This window comes from Pseudonaja textilis, chromosome 6, assembly GCF_049901715.1.
Source record: "Pseudonaja textilis isolate UNSWEBS1 chromosome 6, rPseTex1.2, whole genome shotgun sequence".
Lineage (NCBI taxonomy): Eukaryota > Metazoa > Chordata > Lepidosauria > Squamata > Elapidae > Pseudonaja > Pseudonaja textilis.
Genome location: NC_141995.1, coordinates 33,040,659 through 33,064,989, shown reverse-complemented (window position 1 = coordinate 33,064,989; position 24,331 = coordinate 33,040,659). Strand labels below are relative to the sequence as shown.

Genomic DNA, 24,331 nt, shown 5'->3' with positions numbered 1-24,331 from the left:
CTCCATTCATTTCTCCTCTTGAAGTTACCCTATTGCCATCCATTAAGACCAAAGGTGTTTTGAATTATGTAGTCTGCACCATTCAGAAATGAAATTCATAAATTAGAAAGACAGATTTTATGTGTGCAAAAAAAATCCTGTCACCAGAAATATTCCATTTTTTTTAAATTACTATTTTAAAATAAAAAATGATGAATGTAAGCCCTGTAATAAAATTAAGACAACTAAGACTTACTCTTAACGTTTGTAAAGATCATATAACCTTGGAATTCCTTTGTGAGCTTTCCAATAAGATAAAACAGAAATCTATGTGCTGCTGAAACTAAGATGAATTAACTTAAATACTCTTTAAATCTCTTAATAGCAATAGCACTTAGACTTATACCTCTCTAAGCGGTTTACAGAGTCAGCATATTACTCCCCACCACTCGACCTTGGAAGGATGGAAGGCTGAGTCAAACTTTACCCTGGTGAGATTTGATCTGCCAAACTGTAGGCAGCTGGCTGCAGCCATAGTTTGCAGTACTGCACTCTAACCACTGCGCCACCGAGGCTCTTTTAAGATAGAACCAAGGGAAATTCCCACTGGAGTTCTGTGCTGCTCCCAGCTACACTAGGAAAAAACTTTTAAAACATTCAGCCTAAATAAAGATGTGTTGACAAAGGAGCCAGGCTGGTGGTCAGGGCAGACCCTGATTAGCCCTTAGCCTGATTCTTGACCATCCCATCCATCTTAAACTGGTGTGAGTGTGTCTATCAGTGCTCCCCTTGTCCTTTTGGAGATTGTTACCTTCTTGTTACTTCACATTTTTCCCTGGTTTTCCAGATGCTTGCACATAGTCATGGTTTCACATGCCTTCTATCCTTTAGCCCTTTCCCTTTTTTCCCCTTATGTATGTATATATTTATATGTATGTCTATTTTTTCTTACCATTTCACATTATTTAAAGCAAATGTAATATGAGGACAAGCACTACATGATTTTGGAGGCAAAAGTCAACCTGATCTTACTGGCTGGGCATTGAAATCCAATGTATTTAATGGGGATCAGTTTGGGAGAGGTTGTTATGATAAACAAGCACACACCCTGGTATTCCTGGGCATTCCCACCATCTCTTTCCTGACTGCAGGATCAGTTCAGTTCCTCCCAGTCCCCCACCCCACTTCAAATTTTCACTCAACTTTTCCAACTTTCATTCAAAACTCTTGTTTTTCTATCCATGTTAATTTGATTCCTTTACACTGGATGGCCTGATTCCAAACTGACAGATGCAATTCACTTGGATGCAGTGGCTGCCAGTTTTTTTTTTTCCCAAGGGCTGGTCACTGACCCATGCAACCATTTCATCCTGGGCTGTCAGGCTGCTAAGTTCTCTGCTGGCTGGCAGCTGTCATTTCCCCATATTCTTGTTGTTGATTTAACAGTGGGCCGTTAAGACAATGACCTATCCTCTCTACTTGAAAGGTATGCTTCATTCAGTCCTTCTACCTCCCAGTGGGTGACCTTTTGGATTCTGCCCAGGCTGGATGAAGCATGCTCCTCTGCCCAGAGCACTGTACAACTTTCCTTTCCTTCCCTTCTTTTTCCCTTTCTTGTACATCTTCAAATGGCAACAGGGATGCTGCTATTTTGTTTCTTCTATTTTTGTTTGCTCCCCCTTGCTACAAAATTTCCATACACCTAGAGAAGAGGGGGAAAAATGAAAGAACAGCTTTATCTCCTGTTGCTTTCATCACTGAGCTGGCAGAGCAAGGATGATCATACCACACAGGGGGGAAAGATCTTGCTATCAAAAATATTTTGCAGAACAGTGAGTGATTCAATGCATTCTATGCATCCAAACATCTGGGAAGGCAATGGCAAGAGCCTAGAATAAGTGGAGGAACAGTAATACTTCAGTGGTGGGTGCTGACATCATTTTACTTATTTTACCATTCACAGATATTACTATTTTGACCAAGAAGAGATTTGCAGTCAGTGAAGAATAGATTCAAGGGGTGTTGGTCATTTTTTATTATGTAATAAAAATATTTTATTAGAATCTATCTTTACTTAGTATACATTTTGTTTTTGGGAAAAAAAAATTAAGGATGCTTAAATTACTTATATCTCCCCTTAACATTATATAAATGTTTTACTAAAATAAGAAAAGAACAATATCTGTGTATGCAAACTATCTTTTATTTAAAATACTTTGTATTATTTCTTTTTTTTTTTTTGAATAGACAAGAAACCTTTGTCTAGTCAAGAAGATTTAGCACCACTGAATTTGTTTTTTTAATTACTACACTTAATTATTACTGTGTAATAATTAATTCTACAAGTAGAATTTATACACCTAAAATTTATTTATACTTTCCAATATTTTATCTTATTTCTGCTATAGATTATATTTCATTGATTTTTTTGTATTCACATTTCAGAAGCATTTTGTATTTGCAATGATATGAAAAATTTGAACAATTCCTGTATTAAATGGTGTGGTTTATCTTTCTTATTTGTAATCAAGTTATTTTTTTTCCAAAATCCTCTAATTTCTTTCGTAAATCATAAGGCTGTATTGAAAAACTTTTTCATCAGGGAATGCTATTTTAAAAGTAGACTTTCTATCCACTGGTTGCATTTTTCTAATGCTTTTAGATCCTTTTTGTTTTTAAACAGTGAAGCATATACATGATATTTGCCAAAGCAAATGTCAGACATAACAATCTGTAAAATAAAATAAGTTGAAGACTATATCATTTCACAGGATTATGTAAAACATTGCAATCATGTGCCTTACAAGAAGGAGTAAACACAGGATATATCCCCACTTCCATTTATCACAGTGGGAATTTTTTTACTGAGCTTAATAGATTATCATAAAGGCTATTAAATAAAAAGGGTACATTTGATATATCAAATGTATATTCCATTCACAGATATCCCATCGGTGGTGGGATTCAAATATTTTTACCACCAGTGGGCGTGGCTTGGTGGGCACGCTTTCCACACGTGCTCACACTTGACATGCGCAGGCGTGCCAAATGCGCACTTTGCACCCACGCAGAGGTATTTGTGCTGGCGCAAAGGCGTTCTAACTCACTTCCTGCAAGCTTGCATGATCCTGATCGCTTCAGCAGCTGCTGCACAGCACTCTTCTGTGCCGCGCAAAGTAACTGCACTTCAAATTCAGAGGATAAAGGGGAGTATGGCAGCCTGGGCAGGCAGGTGGGCCCAACAGCAGAGCAGCGGAGAGAACCAGTTTGATCTCCGTTGCTCATCGCTGCTACTGGCTCGGCAGAACCAAGCCGAACCAGTAGAATACCACCACTGATCCCATCCCATTCGCAATTTTTAAATTCAGTCTTGAGTAAGTCTCTCAAACATAATATGGGATATTATGGAAAGATATCCCATTCCCAACATAATATGGGATGGGATATCTTTCCATAACTTCCCAGCAGAATAAGTGTGCTGTCCAGCCAGTCTATGGGAATTGGATAGTTACTTAGGAATTATGAGCTGTCCCCTTAAGAGAATGCATCATGGTAAATGTAGTTAAGGTATCCTGGGAAATGTAGTCCATATCACATGACCACATCGGTAATCCTGATTGGTCACTAAATTGTCCCTCAATGGGTAGGAGTAGTTTCCTGACTTTTGCCTGAACCCTCTAACTCATGGCAGCTGCTTTCTATCGCTACGAGATGGGTTAGGAGATAACCATCTTTTACTACAAGGCAGATATACAAAGGATTGGTCATTAAAGAAGAACTTCGTCACAAATGTGAATTATGAGGATACCTGATGAACCAATAAATGTACTTTGTTATGGAGCAATAAATGTACTTTGTTGTGGAGTTTATCTATCTGCATCTGCACAGCTCACAAATCCATTACTTTGCAGGATACAGAAAAAAAGGCTATTCTTGAATTTGATAAAAAGTGTCTTTTTCTCAAAGAGATTACCATTATTATTGCCACTAACAGAACAGCTATGTAACAGTGCAATTATGAAGTTCAAACTGAATAAGTATTGAAAGCTCTTGTGTTTTTTAAAAAAGTGTTTTTAAAAGCTTAATGGGTCCTTTGGAATAATGGCTAAATAAAACATTCTGTTCTCTTTATTAATAGTGATAATGATCAGTGCTTTTTAATCTAGTTGTTCTTATTTCAGGCTCAGAGGTTGCAGACAGGTAAGTACACAAATCACAAGAGAGTACAAACTTTATTTATAGAAGCAGAGGAAGGACATGAATGAACAAAATTCTTGTTTATCACTCTAAACGGTATCTGCCATTCAGACACTGTTACAGTTATATCCCAGAGGAGAATCTGATCAGATTTGGAGGAGGAGGAGGAGGAGGAGGAGGAGGAGGAAACTTTTATTTATATGTAAATTTTAATTGATATTGTTTATTACTTAGTCATATCCATCTTGTTCCACAACCATTACTGATTATTCCATGACTTGTCCATTCTCCAAAGACAGCTTTCTTTTTAATCAGGTTGTCTTTTGGGGTTCCCACCGCCTCCAAAAGCAGTCTCATTATATTTTTGTTTGCTTATTTCAAGGACAAAATGGCCCAGCTTTCAGTTCTAATTCCAAGGAGTATACGAGATCCATCTAAAATAAAATAATAATTTCACCTGAACAAAAGCATTAACCTTATACCTTGTGCAAATTAGCAGATAGATAAAATTATGGTAAGCAAATTACATCAGCACAGGCACCATGCATACTCCAGTTGCTAAATAAAGAGAAGGAGTGAAAAATTATCTCTCTCCTCCAATACCTAAATTGTATTCAGAGTTGATAACAACATCTGGCAGAGTTGATAACATTTGGCAGCTTTGAATTGGGTTAACCTATTAATAGAGAAGATGCTAAAAGAATTGAACCAAGTTTTTCTGTCCTCAGAAAATTATTTGATGGTTTGGAGAAGACTGGTACAATCCATTATACTGATGCCAGATTAAATTGCATCCCATATACAAAAGGCAACCAGATTAATAGTTGGATCTTACAGTGCACTACTTGGGAATAGCAAGTTAGTTTGGGGAACACCTGAACTCAAAAAATTCTGGCCCCAAGAGAGAACAATGGCTTTTAATAGTTTCCTTTGGAAGGATCCACCCTATTCCCCACACCCCAATTTCACTATTTGCCTTTTAAGATTGGTAGAGGCATTCCGTCAATCTGGGAGATATAAAAAGAGGATAAGCCCCAATCTTAGTCTAGGACTCAAATCGTCAAATCTGAATTTTCTATTGAAGTTGTCCAGGTAGCTCTCTTTCAAACTGTTGTGAGGCTAAGGAGCTGGTGCCAGGGTGAAACCTCCGTTTCAATCTTGCAGCTAACTCGGCGTTTAATTGCAAACTATGGGCTCCCTCAGTAATCTTTAAACAAAGAATAATCCTCTTTTGTACCATTCCCATATTTGAAAGCACCAGGGCAAAGATGCAACCAATTAATTATACAAGTGAGGTATTCATGGAGTCCCAAGACTGTATTTTCCCAAAGACCAGCTTACAGCAGAAATACACAAAGATTTTTGAGCCAAGACTATGTTTACATCTGAGCATGGGGAACATGCCAGGAACTGCACTTTAAATTGCAAGTGGGGGAAAGATTGGTGGAACCATGATATAAACAAAATTTAATTTAGTTAGTTGGCATTTACTGCGTATGTGATGAGAATTAATACATTTGAATGAAATGATTATTTCGCTTATTCCCTAATGATTTGGTGATCATAACCTCTTGGAAGACTTCTGGAGGTTTAGGCATTACAGAATGTCTCTCAACTGATATTGCCTTCATTCACTTTGATATTGGAGAATTATGGGAGCAGAAGTCCTTGGTAAAAGGTAGTTAAAATATCAAGAAGTTGCTGCTAAGAAATTTCTGCTAGTGGATTCAGGAGAAGAATCTTCTGTTACTATTACTGTTAATAAACTATTACTGTTAATCTTGTCATCACTCCTTATCATTCATCCCCTCCCACTTGTAACTGTATGACTGTAACTTTGTCGCTGGTATCGTTACAATTTATATTGACTGTTTCCTAGGATGATTTATTGCTTATTGTACCCTGTGACTATCATTAAGTGTTGTACCTTATGATTCTTGACTCTTGATGAATGTATCTTTTCTTTTATGTACACTGAGAGTATTTACACCAAGACAAATTCCTGTGTGTCGAATCACACTTGGCCAATAAAGAATTCTATTCTATTCTATTCTATTCTATTCTATTCTATTCTATTCTATTCTATTCTATTCTAATTCTATTTTCTATTCTATTCTATGCCATGCCTCCTGCCTTTTGGAACATCATGCCCAGAAGTGGGCTGCACTTTTTGTTGACAAGGGGTTTGCTGGTCATTCAGCCACTTTGGGGCTGAAATCCAGCTTCCAACAGGCAGCTAATTGACTCAGGCAGCTCCAGTGAGTATAGCAGGGCGGCGCAGAACTCACCTGAGCAGTCTGGGTGGGGGAAAAGTTATTTCTTTAGGGAAAGCATAGCACAAGGGCAGGTGGGCAGGCCCAGTCAGAGATCACAGCTAGGGGTTTGCCCAAATCTCACTGACCATCCAGCAGCCCACCACTGATTCATGCCCCACAATGATTGTGGTCCACCTTCTGGATCTTCCATAAAGGCTCCAAGACCTGGCTTTGCCAGTTAGCCTGGAACACCAACAGTCCATCAGTGCATCACTCTGGAAGCAGCTGATGGATTAATGCAGATCCCACCACCCACTGTGTTTATCCTGCTCCTTCCTCCCCATCTTTTTAATTGTAAACTATTATGATTATTATGAGTATTTATTGCTTCAATGTTTTATTGGCTTTTAGTGCTTGTAAACCATACACAATCACTTCTAGGTGAGATGGGCAGCAAACAAGTCTAATCGAATAAGTAATAAAGTAAAGAAGTAAGTAAATAAATAAAAGATTACATGATATATAGCACTTTGAAAATACAGAGGGAATATTAATAGATGAATTCATAATGTCTTTTTTGTTTTGACTATTAATATTTCAATTTTATTGTGTAAGCCAGTTTCAAGGTAATGTTAGCAGTGCAAGTCAAGATACTGGTTTTTAATAATTAATTAAATTCACTCCATTTCATCTTAACTTAATGTAAATAACATTAACTAATCTCTTGCTTTTTTTAAAAAAAAAATATCATGTTTTGAGCTCCTTTTAGTTATCAATTAATCAAGCAAGTCATCATTCTACCTATTATACCTTGTAATTTATACTGTTTTTATCATTTTCCTGCATTTGGTCAATATTTTTCTAATCATTAGTTGCTGTTAATGATAAGTAGCAACCCCTACTGTGGGGACATTAAAGCCAAACAGACGACTAAGTGAAACTTGCTGGGGGTTTTCTTTTGCAATGCACCTTAGAAATGCACCTATTATCTCATTTACCATAAACCAACACTGATTCTTTGTTATCATTGTTTGTTTGTCTAGTCATCTCCAAATTATTGATCCGTTCATTCACTTTGTGAAAAAAAAAGTTTGTGTGGTTGCAAAACTATATTTAATATTTCCAGTAGCAGGCAAAACAGCTGCCATCCTAATTGTCCCAAAGAATATTCTGTCAAGACAATCATAAGATGTTCCTTTGGGCCCTTTATCAAACCAGAAGTTTCATCTTCCATACTGGCAGGCATTATTCAACAGTTGCTCTTTTAATCTTTTTTTTTTTTTTAAAGGATTTATATTGTTAGTAGCAGTGTACCTATGCTTCGCTATTAAACTATGTGATTGGGCAAGTTTTGGGGGAGCAAAATGAGGGGAGGAAATTGTGTTTCTGCCTACCAGCATCCATCAGTATTCACCTGGATAGTGTCCTGTCAGTGTGTGAGAGTGTTCAGGGCTGTTTGGAAACTGAAACAGTATTTGCTGTGTGAGCAAGGAGATAGCAAGGAGCCTCGGCATGGCTTAGCTGAATGCAGTTGGAAAATATTTCTTTTCAGGTGGGAAGGGGGAGTAGAACTCCTTAGCATCAGAGCATGTTAATAATAATATAGGAAGTACTAATGCTGTAATGGTCATTTTGAAAAATCCTTTGTTAGCAAGCACTTAGAAGCCAAATTTCAAGTTTGTAGGCTTTATGGTTCTGAAGATTTCATGATGACGCGTGAGTGGTATTTCACTTTTATATATATAGATTCCACAATGGATGTCCCTCTCATTGTCATCATCGCCAACAAAGAAATGAAGGCTGCTGCCCTGCCATGATACTCCCTATCCTGTGGTAGACCTGCCCCTGAACTTTGAATGTTGGCATAAAATTTCCCTCCTTCACCTCCCTGGCTCCAAAAGACATCATTTGGAAGCATCCATGGTACTTCTGGATAGCAGAAAGAAAGTGCTTTGCCATTGGTTGCTGGTGGGTGAGAAGGCTGTGTAAGGGTTCAGGATAGGGCTGAAGGGGAGGGAGCTGGACTTTACCGCCACTGCAGCACATCCCGCGACTCTCATCCTGCCACTTTAGAGCACAGCACCAGGCACAATGTAACCAAAGTCCGAGATCCGCAACCTTTTGCCTGGAATAATGAATCTGAATATTGAAAACCAGACAAATACTTATTAGTCCAAGGCATTGATCTCATTTGTGACTAATTAACGCAAGGATTATTAGATTATGTATACTTTTTTAACAGCCTGCAGTGGTGGTATTCAGCTGGTTCGCACCGGATCGAACCGGTAGCAAGGATTTGCCGAGCCGGTAGTAAGTTCTGGCTGGCCATGTCCTTGACCTGGTTGCCCGGTCGCCGCTCAGTCACCGCGGGGTCACTTGCCCTGCTCCCCTGATGCTCGCTCACCCCGCCCGCCTGATGCTCGCCTCTTAAGGTATTTCTTTCTCCCCCCCCCCCTCCCAACAGCTGTTCATACAATCAGCTGTGCTGGGATTCCCCTTGCTGAGGCCCAGGCAAAAAATGGAGGGAGGGGCTCAGGTCTCTCCATTTTTTGCCTTCTGAGGAGCCTTCTGGGAGCAAAAATGCCCCCCCCCCAGAGGCTATTCTGAGGCCAGGAAGGTCCCAAAACGGAGAGTGGAGGGGTACTGTGTGCCCCTCCCATGCTGTTTTTTTTCTTCCTGAGCCCCAGAGGAGCCTTCTGGGAGCAAAGACACCCCCCCCACAGAGGCTCCTAGTGTTTTGCATTTGGAAGATATTTCTTTTCAATGGGGAAGGGAACTCTTTAGCATCAGAGGGCTGTTTGGAAACTCAAACAGTATTTGCTGTAAGCAAGGAGACAGCAAGGAGCCTGGGTGTGCTTAGCTCAACTGTTTTCTGGTAAAGCTGTTAGCTGCTGTGAAAATAAAACTGAAACTGAAACTCGTCTCCTCTGCTTGTGTTTTGCATTTGGAAGAGATTTCTTTTCAGGTGGGGAGGGAAATAGGACTCCTTAGCATCTGACGGTGTTAATAATATAGGAAACACTAAGGCTCTGATGGTCATTTTGAAAAATCATTTCTTAGTGAGCACCTAGAAGCCAATTGGAACATACTTGCTAAATTTCAAGTTTGCAGGCTTTACGGTTCTGGAGATTTTGTGATGACGCATGAGTGCCTTTTTGCTTTTATACATATACTGTAGATCAATTAACCTTCCTTCCTAGGAAACCTGTTGCTTCTCTGATGTGTCACCCTGCCTGAAAATTACAACTCCCAGAACACAGTTACTGCAGTTATTGCCTTCCTACACATATACTACATCATACACATACAAAGAATCTAACCATTAACTTCCATATTAAAAACTAGGAGCCATTTACAGTATACAAATGAAACTAGTTAACCATGTGGATAATTTCTCTATCAAATGCCAGTTAACCTCCAACCTATTCCAAATGGCTCATTGTCACAAGTATTCCCTTTGGAATGGTGATGATCCTGCTAATAGACAATAAATTAAGCTGTCTAAATAAAGATACACATATATTTTAAAAATAACAATAAGTACAAAGGAACAACAATGCTATCCTACTCAAGAAATCAAAAAGGCTAATTAAAGCCAAGTTTTAATAGTCTTCTTGAAAAGCAAAGCCTGGAACCATTAAAACATCAATGCCAAAGCCAATTCAAAGAACGCCTGTAGACATGTACAGTTTTCTTCCCTTAACTTACGAAACTTGATCCACCTTACAGATTATGTGAAATTATTTGAACCCCAAATTGTCCAACAACATTTATTAAGTGTTTATTTTGTGTCTATTTCATATATTTCCTTTGAATAACGAGATCTACTGACAACCGGGTGGAATGCTAAGAGTCCATCAGACTGGAGTAAGATATAGGATGAGAATTAGAACAAGACATTCATACTAACAGTCCCACTGACATCTTTGGGGTTTAGTCAGGATTAAATTCCAGGGGATATAACGCTTTGGATTCATGCAGCATATTTTATAACTATGAGAATAGTTAAGAACAAACAAGACCATTGCTTACCATGTTAAACTGAATAGTTAATTTGATCTCCTGTCTTAGAGGAAAGATAGTTTTATTATTCAGTTAAGAAAGTTCATATCATGATAGGATTCATACCTTGCTTATACAAAGATCTAAGCCAGGGGTATCAAACTGGTGGCCCATGGGCCAGATGTGTCATGTGCACCCCAGCTCCGCGAAGGGAGGAAATGTCATTAAATGTCATGTGATGGCAATGTGATGTGGCGAGTTTAACACCCGTGATCTAAGTCAAAGCTAAACCATCAGTATTGTGTAAATCGGAGGTCTTCAAAGTTGACAGCTTTAAGACTTGTGGTCTTCAACTCCTAGAATTCCTCCTCCGGTCATGTTAGTTCATGAATTCTGGGAGTTGAAGTCCACATGTCTTAAACTTGCCAAGTTTGATGACCCTGTAAATTATCTGATCTGATTAGTACTTTGTATTTACTCAAAAACATTTTAATTGTTTTCACATTTTGTTGTATAAGCCACCATTGCAAGATAGGTAGGTTGCCGTGTAAGCATGTTCTGCAATATATACAAAATTTAAACACCCCCTCCCCCCAAAAAAATTATCAAAGCCAACTTAAATGAAGAAATTAAAGAATGGCTCTGGAGTTGATATAAAGTTTCATTTTATTGTAACTAGAATTGTTTGTATTTATGATGTATCAAGCCTCTTCAAATGTAAGAATTCCAATAATTAAGGAACTCTAAACCTTATCACATTTGTCAGAGTGGAACCTAAACCTAAGTGGAACTTACTTTGTGATTACTTAGGGCAGCTTCCTCAAAGCAAAGTCTGAGAGTAGGAGCCAGAATATTCAGGAAGGCCGTTCTGGGTCTTTTGAGCAAGGATCTCTCCAACTGAATTGAAGAGTGCAAGCTGAGGATGTTGTAGCTGAAGCTGGCTTTGAAATGACTTGTTTCCCAGCCCAAAGACCCGTTCTGACGCTCCTGGATCACACGTCCCAACTCCAACCCACCGAGACGCACCTCTCGCTGCTCCTTGGCAGTCGCGGCGTACTTGTCCCTTTTTACTCCAGGCGGGGGCGCCTCGCCTCACAGGGTTTGCTCGCGGCACAAAGCCCAGGGCTCTCGCAAGGAGGGACGGCCGGGTTGGAGGGCGCCGGTGCTGGCCACGGAATTCTTCAGCTGTTTAATGACCCCGAAGAGGAGCAGGACAAGCAGGAAGAGCAGGAGGAAGAAAAGCGCGAAATAGAGGAGCAAGTTGAATTCCCACTCCATGGCGCCGCGGAGGCCATCCCTCACCAACTGCCCCCCTCCTGCTCCAGGGAGGGGGCGAAATCAGGGTTCCCAGCCGCCCCCGACATGTCTTCTCCGAGGTTTCACTCACACACGCACACACACTCCTTTCTTCGCCCTGGCTGGGAGCCAAACGAAGGAGACGCGGGAAGGTTCTCACCCACTCCGGTTGGCAACAAACAAGCACAACGAATCAGTTCATCGCCGAAAAGGGCTGGAAGCTCGTGCGAACTGTTTGCCCTCACAGATCCCGCTAGGCTAGAGGTACACCCAGAAACACACGCGCACACGCCGCACTTGAACGGGTTTCCCGAGCACAGGGCGGGATGCCCAGATAAATGTCCCGCGCCTTCAGGATCGGTTCTCCATAGGTTGATTGCAAAAAGCACCCGTGGGCGGGGGGAGGTGGGAAAAAAAATCCACGCTAAAATAGCAGCGTCCCGCCAAAAACACTCCAGCAAGCGCGGCCGCTGCTTTTGACCAACCTCTGTTACTCGGGCAAAAGCGAGCAAGTGAGAAGAAGAGGGCGGGGTTGAAGGGGCAACGGGCCGAGTCCCGCCATGGTCTGCGGAGCTAACGGACCCCCAGCTTCCGTCCCAGTGGGCGCTCGAGACCTCTGGAGGGCATCAAATCGGGAGCCTCTTAAGCGAGCCGCAGAGGGAGAGCCGGTCAAGAGTAAGGCGAGACTGTCTCGAGCAGCTGCTGTCTTTGCTGTCCGCGCTAGAAAAAAATTTGCATTTCTAGCAGACTCCAGTCCAGAGCAGCCCTGTCGCCTGTTGCTCTGTTTTGTAGGGAGGGTAGCCCTCGACTTACGACCACAATTGAAGCCAAAATTTCTGTTGCTAAATGAGACATTAGTTGAGTGAGTCCGTCCCCCCCCTTTTATGACCTTGCTTGCCACAGTTGCTAAGTGAATTGCTGCAATTGATTAGTTAGTAACCCAGTTATTAAGTGAATCTGGCTTCCCCGTCAGAAGATTGCAAAAGGGGATGGCATGATCAGGGGATGGCATGATCTTGGAACACGGCAACGGTCGTAAATCTGAACCAGTTGCCAAGCGTCTGAATTTTGATCACATGGGGATGCTGGAAAAAAACTGAAAAACAGTCATGAGTTTTCAGTGCCATTGTAACATTGAATGGTCATTAAATGAACTATGGTAAGTCGAGGACGACCTGTAGCATTATGTATGTTCGCCTTGAGTTATCTACAAAGTAATAAAGGTGGAGTAAAAATCTAATAATTAAAATCCACTATAAACTTTTTGTTCCAGCTACCTTTTATTCTTTTGGCTTGCGCCCACTAATAGAGAAATCTGTTGAACGGTGTACGTGGACTTCACAGCCATAGATGAGCAAAGCAACAAAGAGGAAGTCTTTAGATTTTCTTATCCCTTCCACATGCTATGAAGGATAGAAGATAATGTCTCTGAAAAGGTAGATATTTATTCATTGGTTATTATTAGATCTATATCCTGTCTTCCTTTGCACAACTCAAGGTAGCCTTCTGGTGCTCGCCTCTTATTTTTCCCCAACAATAACCCTGTAAGTGGTTTGGCCAAAGATCAGTGAGCAGCCCAAAATTTCTCAGCTGGTGTTCATGATGAGGGAGGACTAGTCCCTTTCCTGTTTTCTTGTCCACCACCTTAACCACTTTATGAAATTCAGAGTTTGTGATCCATTTATCTTACACTAATACTCCTTCTAAAGATGAAATTCTATGTATTGCTTTCATTGAATTGGATCTGCTCCCCTGGATCTAAACCCATTTACTTAATTATAAGCACTATTTTATCTTAGGAAAGGATGCAAGATACAATGCCAATAATAAAAGAGGGGGGGTATATTTGGGTACATATCAACTGCACCTGATTATGCCATCTTTATAAACGTACAAAATAAAGTATGCTGTGAAAAATAACAGCCCAGGCATGTTTAGTATTCCATCCTTTATCATTTGCTGCACTTTTGATTGTCACTTGGCTTCCAAGATCTGAGGTTCTTTGATACTACTGGAAAAACCACCAGATTTCAAAAGACCCATTTCTTCCCGTTCAGACTTCTGTTAACTTATAGTTCACTTTCTGCATATAAATTATCTTTCAGAGATTGGAGAAAGTCAAAATAGCTGCCTGCTTCTATTCCACAAGGTGCTGCTATTATGTAATGGCAAGATTATTCCAATCAGTGCATGGACAATGAGGCCACCTGGCAGGAGTTTGTGGAATTATGAACATAATGGTGTCTGTTTACAATGCACTTTTTCCGAGAATGAGAGTACAGGTACTAATTCAAAGAGCTTCCAAACAAAAGATTGTCAACAGGAATATATGCAAAGGAAGTGAGGAAAACATATGCAACATTTCTGTTAAACAACGGGTTCCATGGTTACACAGGATATTCAGTTTAGTGATTAATCCATAGTGCTTTAAACTGCCATTTTTGTTCAAGACTTAGTGGAAAGATCCATGGAAAAGTGCTTATGGAAAATTTTAATCCTTAAAACTTTCCACAATGTTTATTTAGTAATGGAGGTAGATTAGGAAAGAGATTAGATAACCATGATACTTAGTAATGTTTGTGCTTTTCAGTTTCATCTTTTCCTAAGCCTCCAGGATAATCCAAGCTTTTAATTGACTGGTCAAGAAAACCTACTCACCACCATCTCTACTAGGAAAAACATAAAAGAGATTTGGGTTTTTTTCGGCAATTTAAAAACAATTGCATTTGTTATGACACATCTTTCAAGTGTTGGACAGAATCTGGAGCCATAATAAATTTGTTTCTCTTTAAGATACTACAATTTCATTACAAGACTAGGAAACTGATTATAGGAAGGATAGAACAACATAGCCAGATTTTTAGAGTCTGGCTATGTTGTATTTGTGTTCAAAATTCCCATATTCAGCTGGGATAACTTGATGCTTATAACCTCTTAATGAGACTTTTTGACATAACATACAGTATGTTAGTAAATTCGAAGTGGAATCTTAATCCCGATCTCATTTATTTTACATTGATCCTGCTATCAATTGTGAAGTTCACATTCCAACTCAGTGACTCATAAGCAGATATTATCCTTGTTCTATCTAAACACAATTCAGCATACTGCATAAATGAAAGCATTTGCCTATTTACATTTTATACATGAAAAAGTGACTGCATTCCAAATTTTAATCTATTCATATAAAAGTTATGAGATTGCATTCACATTTAAACAGTGAAATCTTGCACATTGCCACCAATAACAAACAGTCCTATGGATTTTATTTAGTAATCCTACAATTTTATTTTGCACAAGAAACCATTAAAAAATGCCGGTTTTCCAATGACAAAACAGATAAAGAAGGCCATTCCTTTGGCTGTCTGTAGGAATAAATTTATTTTCAAGAGGATGCAGTAGAACTGCAACCTTTGCCCTGATACGAAATGGTTTGCAAGCAACTGAGCCTTTGTAAAGCTGCTATCAATCTCTCCTCTATGTTCAGGGATTGTCCCATTTTCCCATTGCTAAAGTTATAATGGTCACAGTAGTTTCTTTGGCTGTGTTCTTTTCCTTTGCTAGGAAAAAATGTGAGGTCATTGCAAATTTCAAATATAAGAATATTACAACGTTTTATTAGTTGTCTGCTACATTACCACAACTTAGATTGTAGTGTACTTCATTGGAGTAGTGTGTGGGCTACCTTGAGGTACTCAAAGGTGAGACTATCAAACTTCATATTGTCATCCAGCTCACAAGCTGCCTTTCTTTTGGGTTCTGTTGTCCATTAAATTTTAGACATATGATCATCAAGGGATTGATTGCTGGATTGGATAGATGCCCCGTCTGGCTGGAATTTTGCTATCAGGTAATGACAATCTAATTTGTTTGCATGGAACTTGCACATAAAAACTGCCCTAATAAAAGCAGATTAAAGTCTCTTTTTTAAAAAAAAGGTAGGTACTGAACATAATAAGTTTGATTTTGTTGTCATCTTCATGTTCATATGTTCATATTTTGTTAAATAACTTACGATTCTGTACTCATTGCACTGATCTGCATCTTCATGTCTAAGGCCAAAAATTTGCCAATGTTTGCTTCTGTTTATGGGATAAGAGTGGTTATGGAAAAAGATGTCCTTCTGCTTCAGGCTGCAAATTATTTTGACTCATACTGGCAGAGCAGTAAATCTAAACAGTTCATTTCTAAGATTGCACTATCAACTGTACAATAGTGTTAAAATTTAAATAATCACTGCAGGTTTTTTCAGTTGAATATTGGCATGCCATTTGATTGCGGAGCCTATTATTTAGAATGTTATGTGTCACTCTCAATCTTGAGACAAATCAAAGAAATTTACTTTGCTTGCTAAAAACTGTCTTTCAACAGCATGAAGTGTGGCCTCTTGATTACACCAAAACCAAAATGAAATTCTTTTATGTTAACTTGAAAAAAATTACATTCTGCACGCTATTCTTTCTAGGCAATCAAGCAAAAGTGCTTGCTGATGCTGAAATCATTTATTGTGGAGACTTTCCTAGTGCTGTATCTGATGGAACAGAAGCCAACTATTTGGATAAATGAGAACTAAATTAGTCCCAGGCTTTCAACACAGCCAGGCTTGTTATTGGAGAGCAAGGCAAGTGCCTCAGGAAGCAAATATTATAGCATCTGTGACCTTGAGCCCGGGTGGTCATCTTCTGGATTGGATGACAGAACTGTACATCTCCCTCAGTCCTGCACCTCCTAAATTAGCTAAACAGTTTACCAAAGTCTCTAGGAGAAGACATAGCAGCTTCAATTGTCAGTCCAGATTGTTGTTTTGAAAATGACAGGTCCATCGCTTCTGCAGAAGGCAGCAAAATATTTGCCTATTAAGTCAACAAGTTATTATTCCTCGTATTGCCCTGAAAAGCCAGTAGTGTAAATTAAATTAAAAAGATAAGAATAAATGCCATTTTCAATCCTGCATTTTGTTTTCCATAGCAATTACTCTACCTTCCTTCATTTATCCTTCAGTTCCACCTCTCATGCCCCTTGGCTGTTAAGTCATTTATCACCACATGTTCTACAAGGGAATTCCATAACAAGGTACTTTTTAATCTAGTTTCTAAATTTCTTATCAACTTCACTGAATGGATTCCTTCAGTGGGCATTTTGAAAAAGGTAGAATAACCTATTTTCTCCATATCATGCATGATTTCATATACCTCAATCAACTCTCCATCCCATTGCTTTTTCCCCTAACACTTTAGGTTCTCCGCTTTTTACTTCCCTCTATTTATGAAACTGTTTACTTTTATTTTAAAAATTGTATTTTATATTTAAAAATTGTAAACTTGAGGCAAGACTCTTTTCTGTTTGTAAGTTTTCGGATTCATTTTTTTTAAAAAACAACAACAACTGGTTTCTAACACAATAGGCCAGGGTTGTCAAACTCATGTCCCGCAAGCCAGATGTGTCATGTGCTGGCCATGCCCATGCCCGGCTTAGCAAAGGGGGAAAAAGTTGCGATACATCACATTGTGACAATATGAGTTTAACATCCCTCTGCGAGGCACACCCTGAAAAGCAAATGGCTTTGATATTTTTAGATGCACAGAAGGCATTTGATAATGTGAATTGGTGATTCATGTTATTACAGCTGGAACAGATGGGCTTTGGTAAAAAAAATTATTCAAGCAATAGAAGATATATATCATAACCAAACGGCAAAGGTAATGATAGAGGGAGAACTGACAGACTATACTGATATAAGAAAAGGAACAAACAAGGGTGCCCACTATCACCTTTGTTGTTTGTGTTAACCTTGGAAGTGTTAAACAGAAATATTAGAGAAGAAAAGGATATAAAAGGGATGAAAATTAAAAAAGAAGAATTCAAGTTGCAAGCATTCTCAGATGATCTGGTTTTCATTTTAGAAGACCCACTAGAAACAAGCATCAAAATTGATAGAAAAGATAGAGGTATATGGAAAGATGGCTGGTTTGAAAATAAATAAAGATAAAACAAAGATCTTGACAAAGAATATGCTATCAAGACAAAATGAAGAACTGGCGGATGTACTGAAAATTCAGGTCACGAATCAGATCAAGTACTTGGGGATACATTTGACAGCAAGATGCAGTACACTAAAAGAGAATAATTATATCAAACTTAAGCAGCAGATAGTGCTAGATTTGGCAAAATGGGAAAATTTACAACTGTTAGTAATAAGGAGAATATCAACAGTCAAGATGAATATACTATCCAGAATTTTATATTTGTTCCAAACAATTCCAGTTAGGCTTGGAAAAGATTATTTTGAAGATTTAAATAAAATTGTGTTGAAATATATATGGCAAGGTAAGAAAGCGAGAATAAAGTTAAAGCTTTTGCAAGATGCCAGAATAAGAGGAGGATTTGGTTTGCCTAATTGGGAGTTGTATTACCAAGCTACAAATTTGATGTGGGTTAAGGAATGGATAACATTTAGAAATACTAGATTGTTGACATTAGAAGGTCATGATCTGTTGTTGGGGTGGCATGCTTTTCTATGGTATAAAGGAACTAAAACACAGGGATATTTTAGAAGACATTATATACGGGAGTCTCTGTGGTTATGGGAGAAGACTAAAAGGCAATGTTATTTGAAAATTCCAGTCTGTCTATCGACTATTGAAGCATTTTCTTATCCTATAATATATAAAAAGGAACGAACAGTTAGATATGGTGAAATATTGAATGAAAAGGGTGAACTTAAATCTATGCAAAAATTAGAGGAACAAGATATAAAGATGAATTGGTTTTCATATGCACAAATACATTCAAGGTATGATAAAGATTCTAAAACAGAAGGTTTCTATGATAAACTGACTGATTTAGATAAGATTTTGACAAAAATCTTATCAAAAATCTGACAATTTTTTTTATTGATTTTACAATTAAAACAAACCAACAACACATGCATAAATGAAAGAGAGAAAAAGAAGAAAGGGAGAAGAAAATAGAAAGAAAAAATAGAAAACAATTAAAAACATTCTGATCTTCAACAGTTTGTAAGACCTCTTTTTTATCCTTATTTTATGCCATATACACACACCTAATCCTTACATATATCTGTGTATCACTACTATAGATTTATCCTATCCTCTTTTGCCTTTTAGTGTGAAGTCTATCTTTGGTCTATCCATTTGTACCAGCAGTTCCAGCTGTTGTAGTATATTGAAGTATCTTTATTTTTTAATGCCAAAGTTAATTTGTTCATTTCTGCACAACTTGAAATTTTTTGAATGATCACCTCCTCTGATGGAACATGAGGCTGCTTCCAACATTGTGCAAAAGCCAATCTGGCCACTGTCAAAATGTGTATTATTATATATTTCACTTTTTTTATATATTTGTTTATCAAAGATCCCTAACAGAAAGGACTCTGGTTTGAATTCGATCTGTTCTCTTGTCATTTCTTCCAGCCAATTTCTAATGTTCTGCCAATATTTTTGAGCTTCTGTACAGGACCACCACATATGGAAAAAAGTTCCCTCTTTTTTTTTTGCATTTCCAGCAATTCGGACTCATATTGGGGTACATCTTCGCTAATCTTTTTTTTTTTAACAAGTTTTATTGATTTTACAAACAAACAAACAAGACAAAACATCATTAAACATTAAAAACATAAAACCTCTTTCCATTGTAGATCCTTACAAGGCAGGTAACATATTGCTTTATATCACATACTTATAATTTATCCCATTTCCATATAAACAGCGTAAATTCCCTTTACCAAATTCCACATTGTTTCTCTTTAATCATTATTCAATCATATTTCCTTTCTGATTTATCTGCTATCCAGTCATCAACTTTATATTTCCCTCTGGCTTGTTTATAATTATTCTCATCTAGTCTTCTTCTGAGATTTTATTATTTAATTCTTAATTAAACACACACACACATAAAACACAGACATAAAAAACATAAAGCTTTCTTCTAGAAAGTAACTTGGCCCCAGATTACCTCTTTTTGTATGGACTCAGTTGTATTCACGCTTTTCTTATATACCATTACCCATCTTATTTACCATTCTATATCTATTATATAACTCCTCTCCACTTTTGCCTCATCTTAATTCTGTTTTATATATTTAATCTTGCTTTTTTAAAAAAATATTTTTATATCTTTTGTCCATTTCTCCATTTACATCTGTCTCATTTCCAATTTAAGAAAGAATAGTTTCCCCTGGAATCACTAATCGGAGTATGATGCCTTTCTATCATTCCCCTAAGTTAAAATTTAAAATAACACCTAAATCCCAATCAGATTCTGCTTAGTACATTCTACTATTTCAAAAACCAATACTACAATAATAAATCCATAACAATCAACACATTAATCCATTAAACTCTATATTCAAACTAATATTTTAAACATTCCCTTTAGTATTTTATTGAAACTTATTATCATTCATTATTAAACCTTTTAAAGTTATACCTTGATATTTTAGCCTTTTATTAGATCTTAAAAAGTTCTGGTTATCTACTTATAATACAAATACCACTGTTACAATACTCATGTGTACTTTGCAGAATCCCCCCCTTTTTTTAAAAAAAACCCCATATATTACCCATTATCCCTGAAAAAAATTTCCTTATCTCCATCTTGTCTTATACCTTTGTAACGTTTTTCCCCCTTTTCCCTTTCCTTCTTAGCCCGCCTAAACTTTTTACCCCCTCCTCTCCAAACCTCTGCCTTCTTGATTTCCCCTTTCTGTTGCATTCCTCTTTTCTTTTGCTTTCTAGCATTCTGTTGTTTTTGCATCTTCTTTTTCTCTTTCATAAACATTTTTTTATTTCTTAAGTCCTTCCTTTTCGCTCCTCTCTTTCTCCTTTGTTTCTTAGTCACACCGTTTAGTTCATTAAAAATGGCTTCTTCTTCCTCAGCTTCTTCCAGCTGTTGTTTAATTTGCTGACACATGACAAGCGCCATATCTAGGAAACAAAGAGCTTCTCCCATAACATCTTTGCCTTCTTTCTTTATTTTTAGATATTGTTTTTTTAGTTCATCAAGAGATAGAGCCATTTTAAAGTTTCTTCTTCTCTTTCTGTATCCTCTTCTTAAACCAATCAGTTATTTCAAGGCTTAAAACAGTTCCCAAAAGTCCCAAAGTCCCACAGTCATCAAACAGTCCAGGCAGAGTAGAAGCTTCTTCTTTTTACAGTTTCTCTTCTAGGGGTGAAGTCAAATTGGGGAAAGAAAATTCTCTTTATCTTCAAGGCATCTCCTCCAGCAAAGTCTTAGAGTAAAAATTTGTTTTCCCAAGCCTCTCCCTTCCCACTTAGGAGTTTAGGTTTTACCTTCTACCAAAAGGCTGGTTTCCCTTGTCCATTTGTTAATTCCATAGGGGAGGGAGAGTAACTTCCCCTTTTCGTCACTTTTCTTCGCAGCTGAAAACATCAATCGGGAACAATAGCTTCCAAGTCATTACTTTCCCAGGTGTTAAATATATCCTTAAGGTCCCAGTTCGACCAAGAAAAAACTTTCTTTTTTTAAAAAAAAAGAAAACTCCTTCTCCCTCCTGCGCATTCTTTATCCAATTGCCGGCTTTATGGTGGCCATAAAAAGACCACCGCTGGAACCGTCTTGAGAAAAGGGGGTTATTGCCGGCTGGGTGGGGGGGTTTGCGATGCCCCTCATCCCCGTCCGGATCCCCCCTATCTTCAGCTGCCCCAACAAGGCAGCCTTAGCCTCCAAATCCGTCAGGATCGGAGGCACCAAGGCGGCTAGCACAGCAGGAATCACAGAGAAGGCGAATCCCTGCTGTCAGCAAAGCCGACAACCGGAAGTGTCCACATCTTCGCTAATCTTGAAGGAGGAAGGTGCCATCTATAAAACATTTTATAGGTGTCTTCTTTGTATGCTACCGATTTTGTAATTTTATTATTTCTACCCCAGACCTTTTCCCATTCTGTTATGGTGATGCTACGTCCTATATTCCTACTCCAGGCTATCATGTTCCCTTTTACAATTTCTTCTTCTAAATCTACTTCTAATAAATAATTATAAAATTTTGTTATATTATTTTTTGCCTGATCCTAATAAAATTTTATCTAATTGCTGGAGTTTATTGTTAATTCCAAATTCTTTCCTGTTTATATCTACTTTGAATTTGAAGATATGCCCACTGATCAATTTTTAGTCCCCGCTCTTGAAGTTCTTGCCACGATTTCAAATTTCCTTGTGTATGCAATAGATCCTTATATTTAATCATTTTAGTGATATCCAGATTATTTGGGTGAATCATCACCTCCATTGTTGAAATCCAAATTGGTATTTTTAAATAGTGTTTTTTTTCCATATTTTCTTCCAATTAGTTAAAAATGAGTCTCTGATTAGGTGTCTGTGAAAATATTTCTGGCTAATTTTCCCTACATCCCATAAAAAAGCATGCCACCCCCTTTGCAAGTCATGGCCTTCTAAGAATAATATTCTCTTATTGGTTAAATTCACCCATTCCTTCAACCATATTAAAGAGGCTGCACTATAATACAACTCCCAATTTGGAAGTGCCAGCCCTCCCCTGCTCTTCATATCCTGCATTGCCTTTAAATTTATTCTAGGTTTTTTTCCCTTGCCAGATAAATTTTACAGTTATTTTATTAAGTTCTTCAAAAAAAAATTTTTTTTGATTGGGATTGTCTGAAATATATATAGGAATTTTGGAAGAATATTCATTTTAATAGCACTTTTAGGATTTAAAGAGAGTGGAACAGGTTTAAAGGCTAGCATGGAAGATCATCAGAGGGCTAGGAAAAGCATCTGAAGTAGTCTAGCATGCTGTTTTGAGATGTTGGATGTTGAATCCTGGGCTCATTTTTCCAGCCGGGAAACAAGTGGCAGGAATGTCGCCTTAACAGAGGCATGCACAGGGGGATGGGGATGGGGGTCATGCTTGCATTGCATTATGGGTGAAGGCACATGTGCGCACATACACGCACGCTTTTGGCACACAACGACCAAAAGGTTAGCCATCACTGGGCTATATAGTCTCCTTTCTCTGAATGGAGCTGCTCCAGAAGCTTTGTATCCAATATGCTCTCCACTTTTGTGAATGAGACATAAAATACTTAACTTGTTGCAAAAACCACTAGGCAGTTTTCCTAGTCAGTGAGGGGGTGCAGTTTGAATTTCTGCTAGAAAGTCTTTTCTATTTCTTGGGGTGTTTTTCCTTCTTGCCTGATTTTTTTTTGGGGGGGGGGGGTTCAACTCAGAGAAATACCACTAAGAGCAACACAGGCACTTTTTAAATATCTAAAAAGATATAACACAAAATAGTATATTATTGAGTGTAATCAATAATAATACTAACGTAATGTAATATTGTAAGCAGCCCAGATCACTGTATCTGTCAGATGGACAGCATAGAAATTTAATAAATAAGACCAGAACCTATTTCTCATGAGGCAGAATAACGGGTTGAAATTACAGGAGACCAGCTTCCAATGGAATTCCCAAAGATGCTTTTTCAGGAGGCAACTAGACTTTCTTGTTTTTTTCTCTGAAGACGTTTCACTTCTCATCCAAGAAGCTTCTTCAGCTCTGACAGGATAGTGGGGAATGGAAGGTTTTTCATTTTTCTTCAAAGAAAAAACTAGAAAGTCCAGTTACCTCCTAAAAAAGCATCTTTGGGACAATCATGACCTGGATGACTGAGAATCTCTACAGAATTCCAATGGGATGTTAGAAAAAGCGATTCTAAACCTATTCTAAACCAGGGGTCGCCAACCTTTTGGACCTCAAGGACCACCAAAATCATAATTTTAAATCCCGTGGACCACTGATACGAATTTTGACTGATAGTGGCTTGCTGACATTGGTGGGAAAGTCAGTCCCATATTCCAGAACTGCAGTAGTCACAGGACTGGCCGTTTGATCATCCTGCAGCAGTTGCTCCTCCACCTGGGTGCATTGGCCTGTCATGGACTGGAAGGGCTGCTCCGGGATGACCAAAGGGCCAGTCTTGTGACTACTGCATCTCTGGAATATGGGACCAATTTTCTCACCAACATCAGCAAGCCAACCCGGGGCAGATTTCCCTCCCCCATTGGTCTTACCTTCCAGTTCCACCTCGCGTGGCTCTACTCAAGGTAAGGTATATGCTCGGCTGAAGGGTGGGGGCAGCGGATGGACGGGCCATGTGGGTGCTGCTGCCTTGTGTTCCCACGCAGCCTGGATTAATTGCTTTGGCGGGGACATTTTTCTGAGGACCACCAACATTTCTTGCGGACTACCAGTGGTCTCCCGCCCACCGGTTGGCGACCACTCTTCTAAACCTCTAGCCGTATAACAAATGGCTGTCTTCATTAGAAGGATCCAAGTCAAGGCTAGGCAGAAGAGGCAGTTGGAGCCAAGCTCTTCCACATCTGTCAATCCATTTTCCCTGAAATCCCACAGCAGGACCATTGCACACCTATGCTTCTTAGGCACATTAAATTTCATCTGTAGACAATGATTGGCTGAAAAACGAATTTCTCTTAACAAAGGAATACTACAGGGCAGCATAATGATCAGATGATCAAAATGCAGCTGTACACAGATTTCCCAAACCCCTTCGAACTTTCAGAAAGTGACTGTAAACAGGGCTTAGA

General features: G+C 38.6%; 1 protein-coding gene across 1 annotated transcript; it reads right to left on the bottom strand.

The window, feature by feature from the left end:
- Positions 1-11,410: 11,410 nt before the first annotated feature.
- On the bottom strand, positions 11,411-11,831 carry SMIM43 (small integral membrane protein 43). The gene has a single exon (XM_087936190.1). The coding sequence runs from the start codon at positions 11,709-11,711 to the stop codon at positions 11,526-11,528; it is 186 nt and encodes a 61-aa protein (XP_087792316.1). The 5' UTR covers positions 11,712-11,831; the 3' UTR covers positions 11,411-11,525.
- Positions 11,832-24,331: the final 12,500 nt, after the last annotated feature.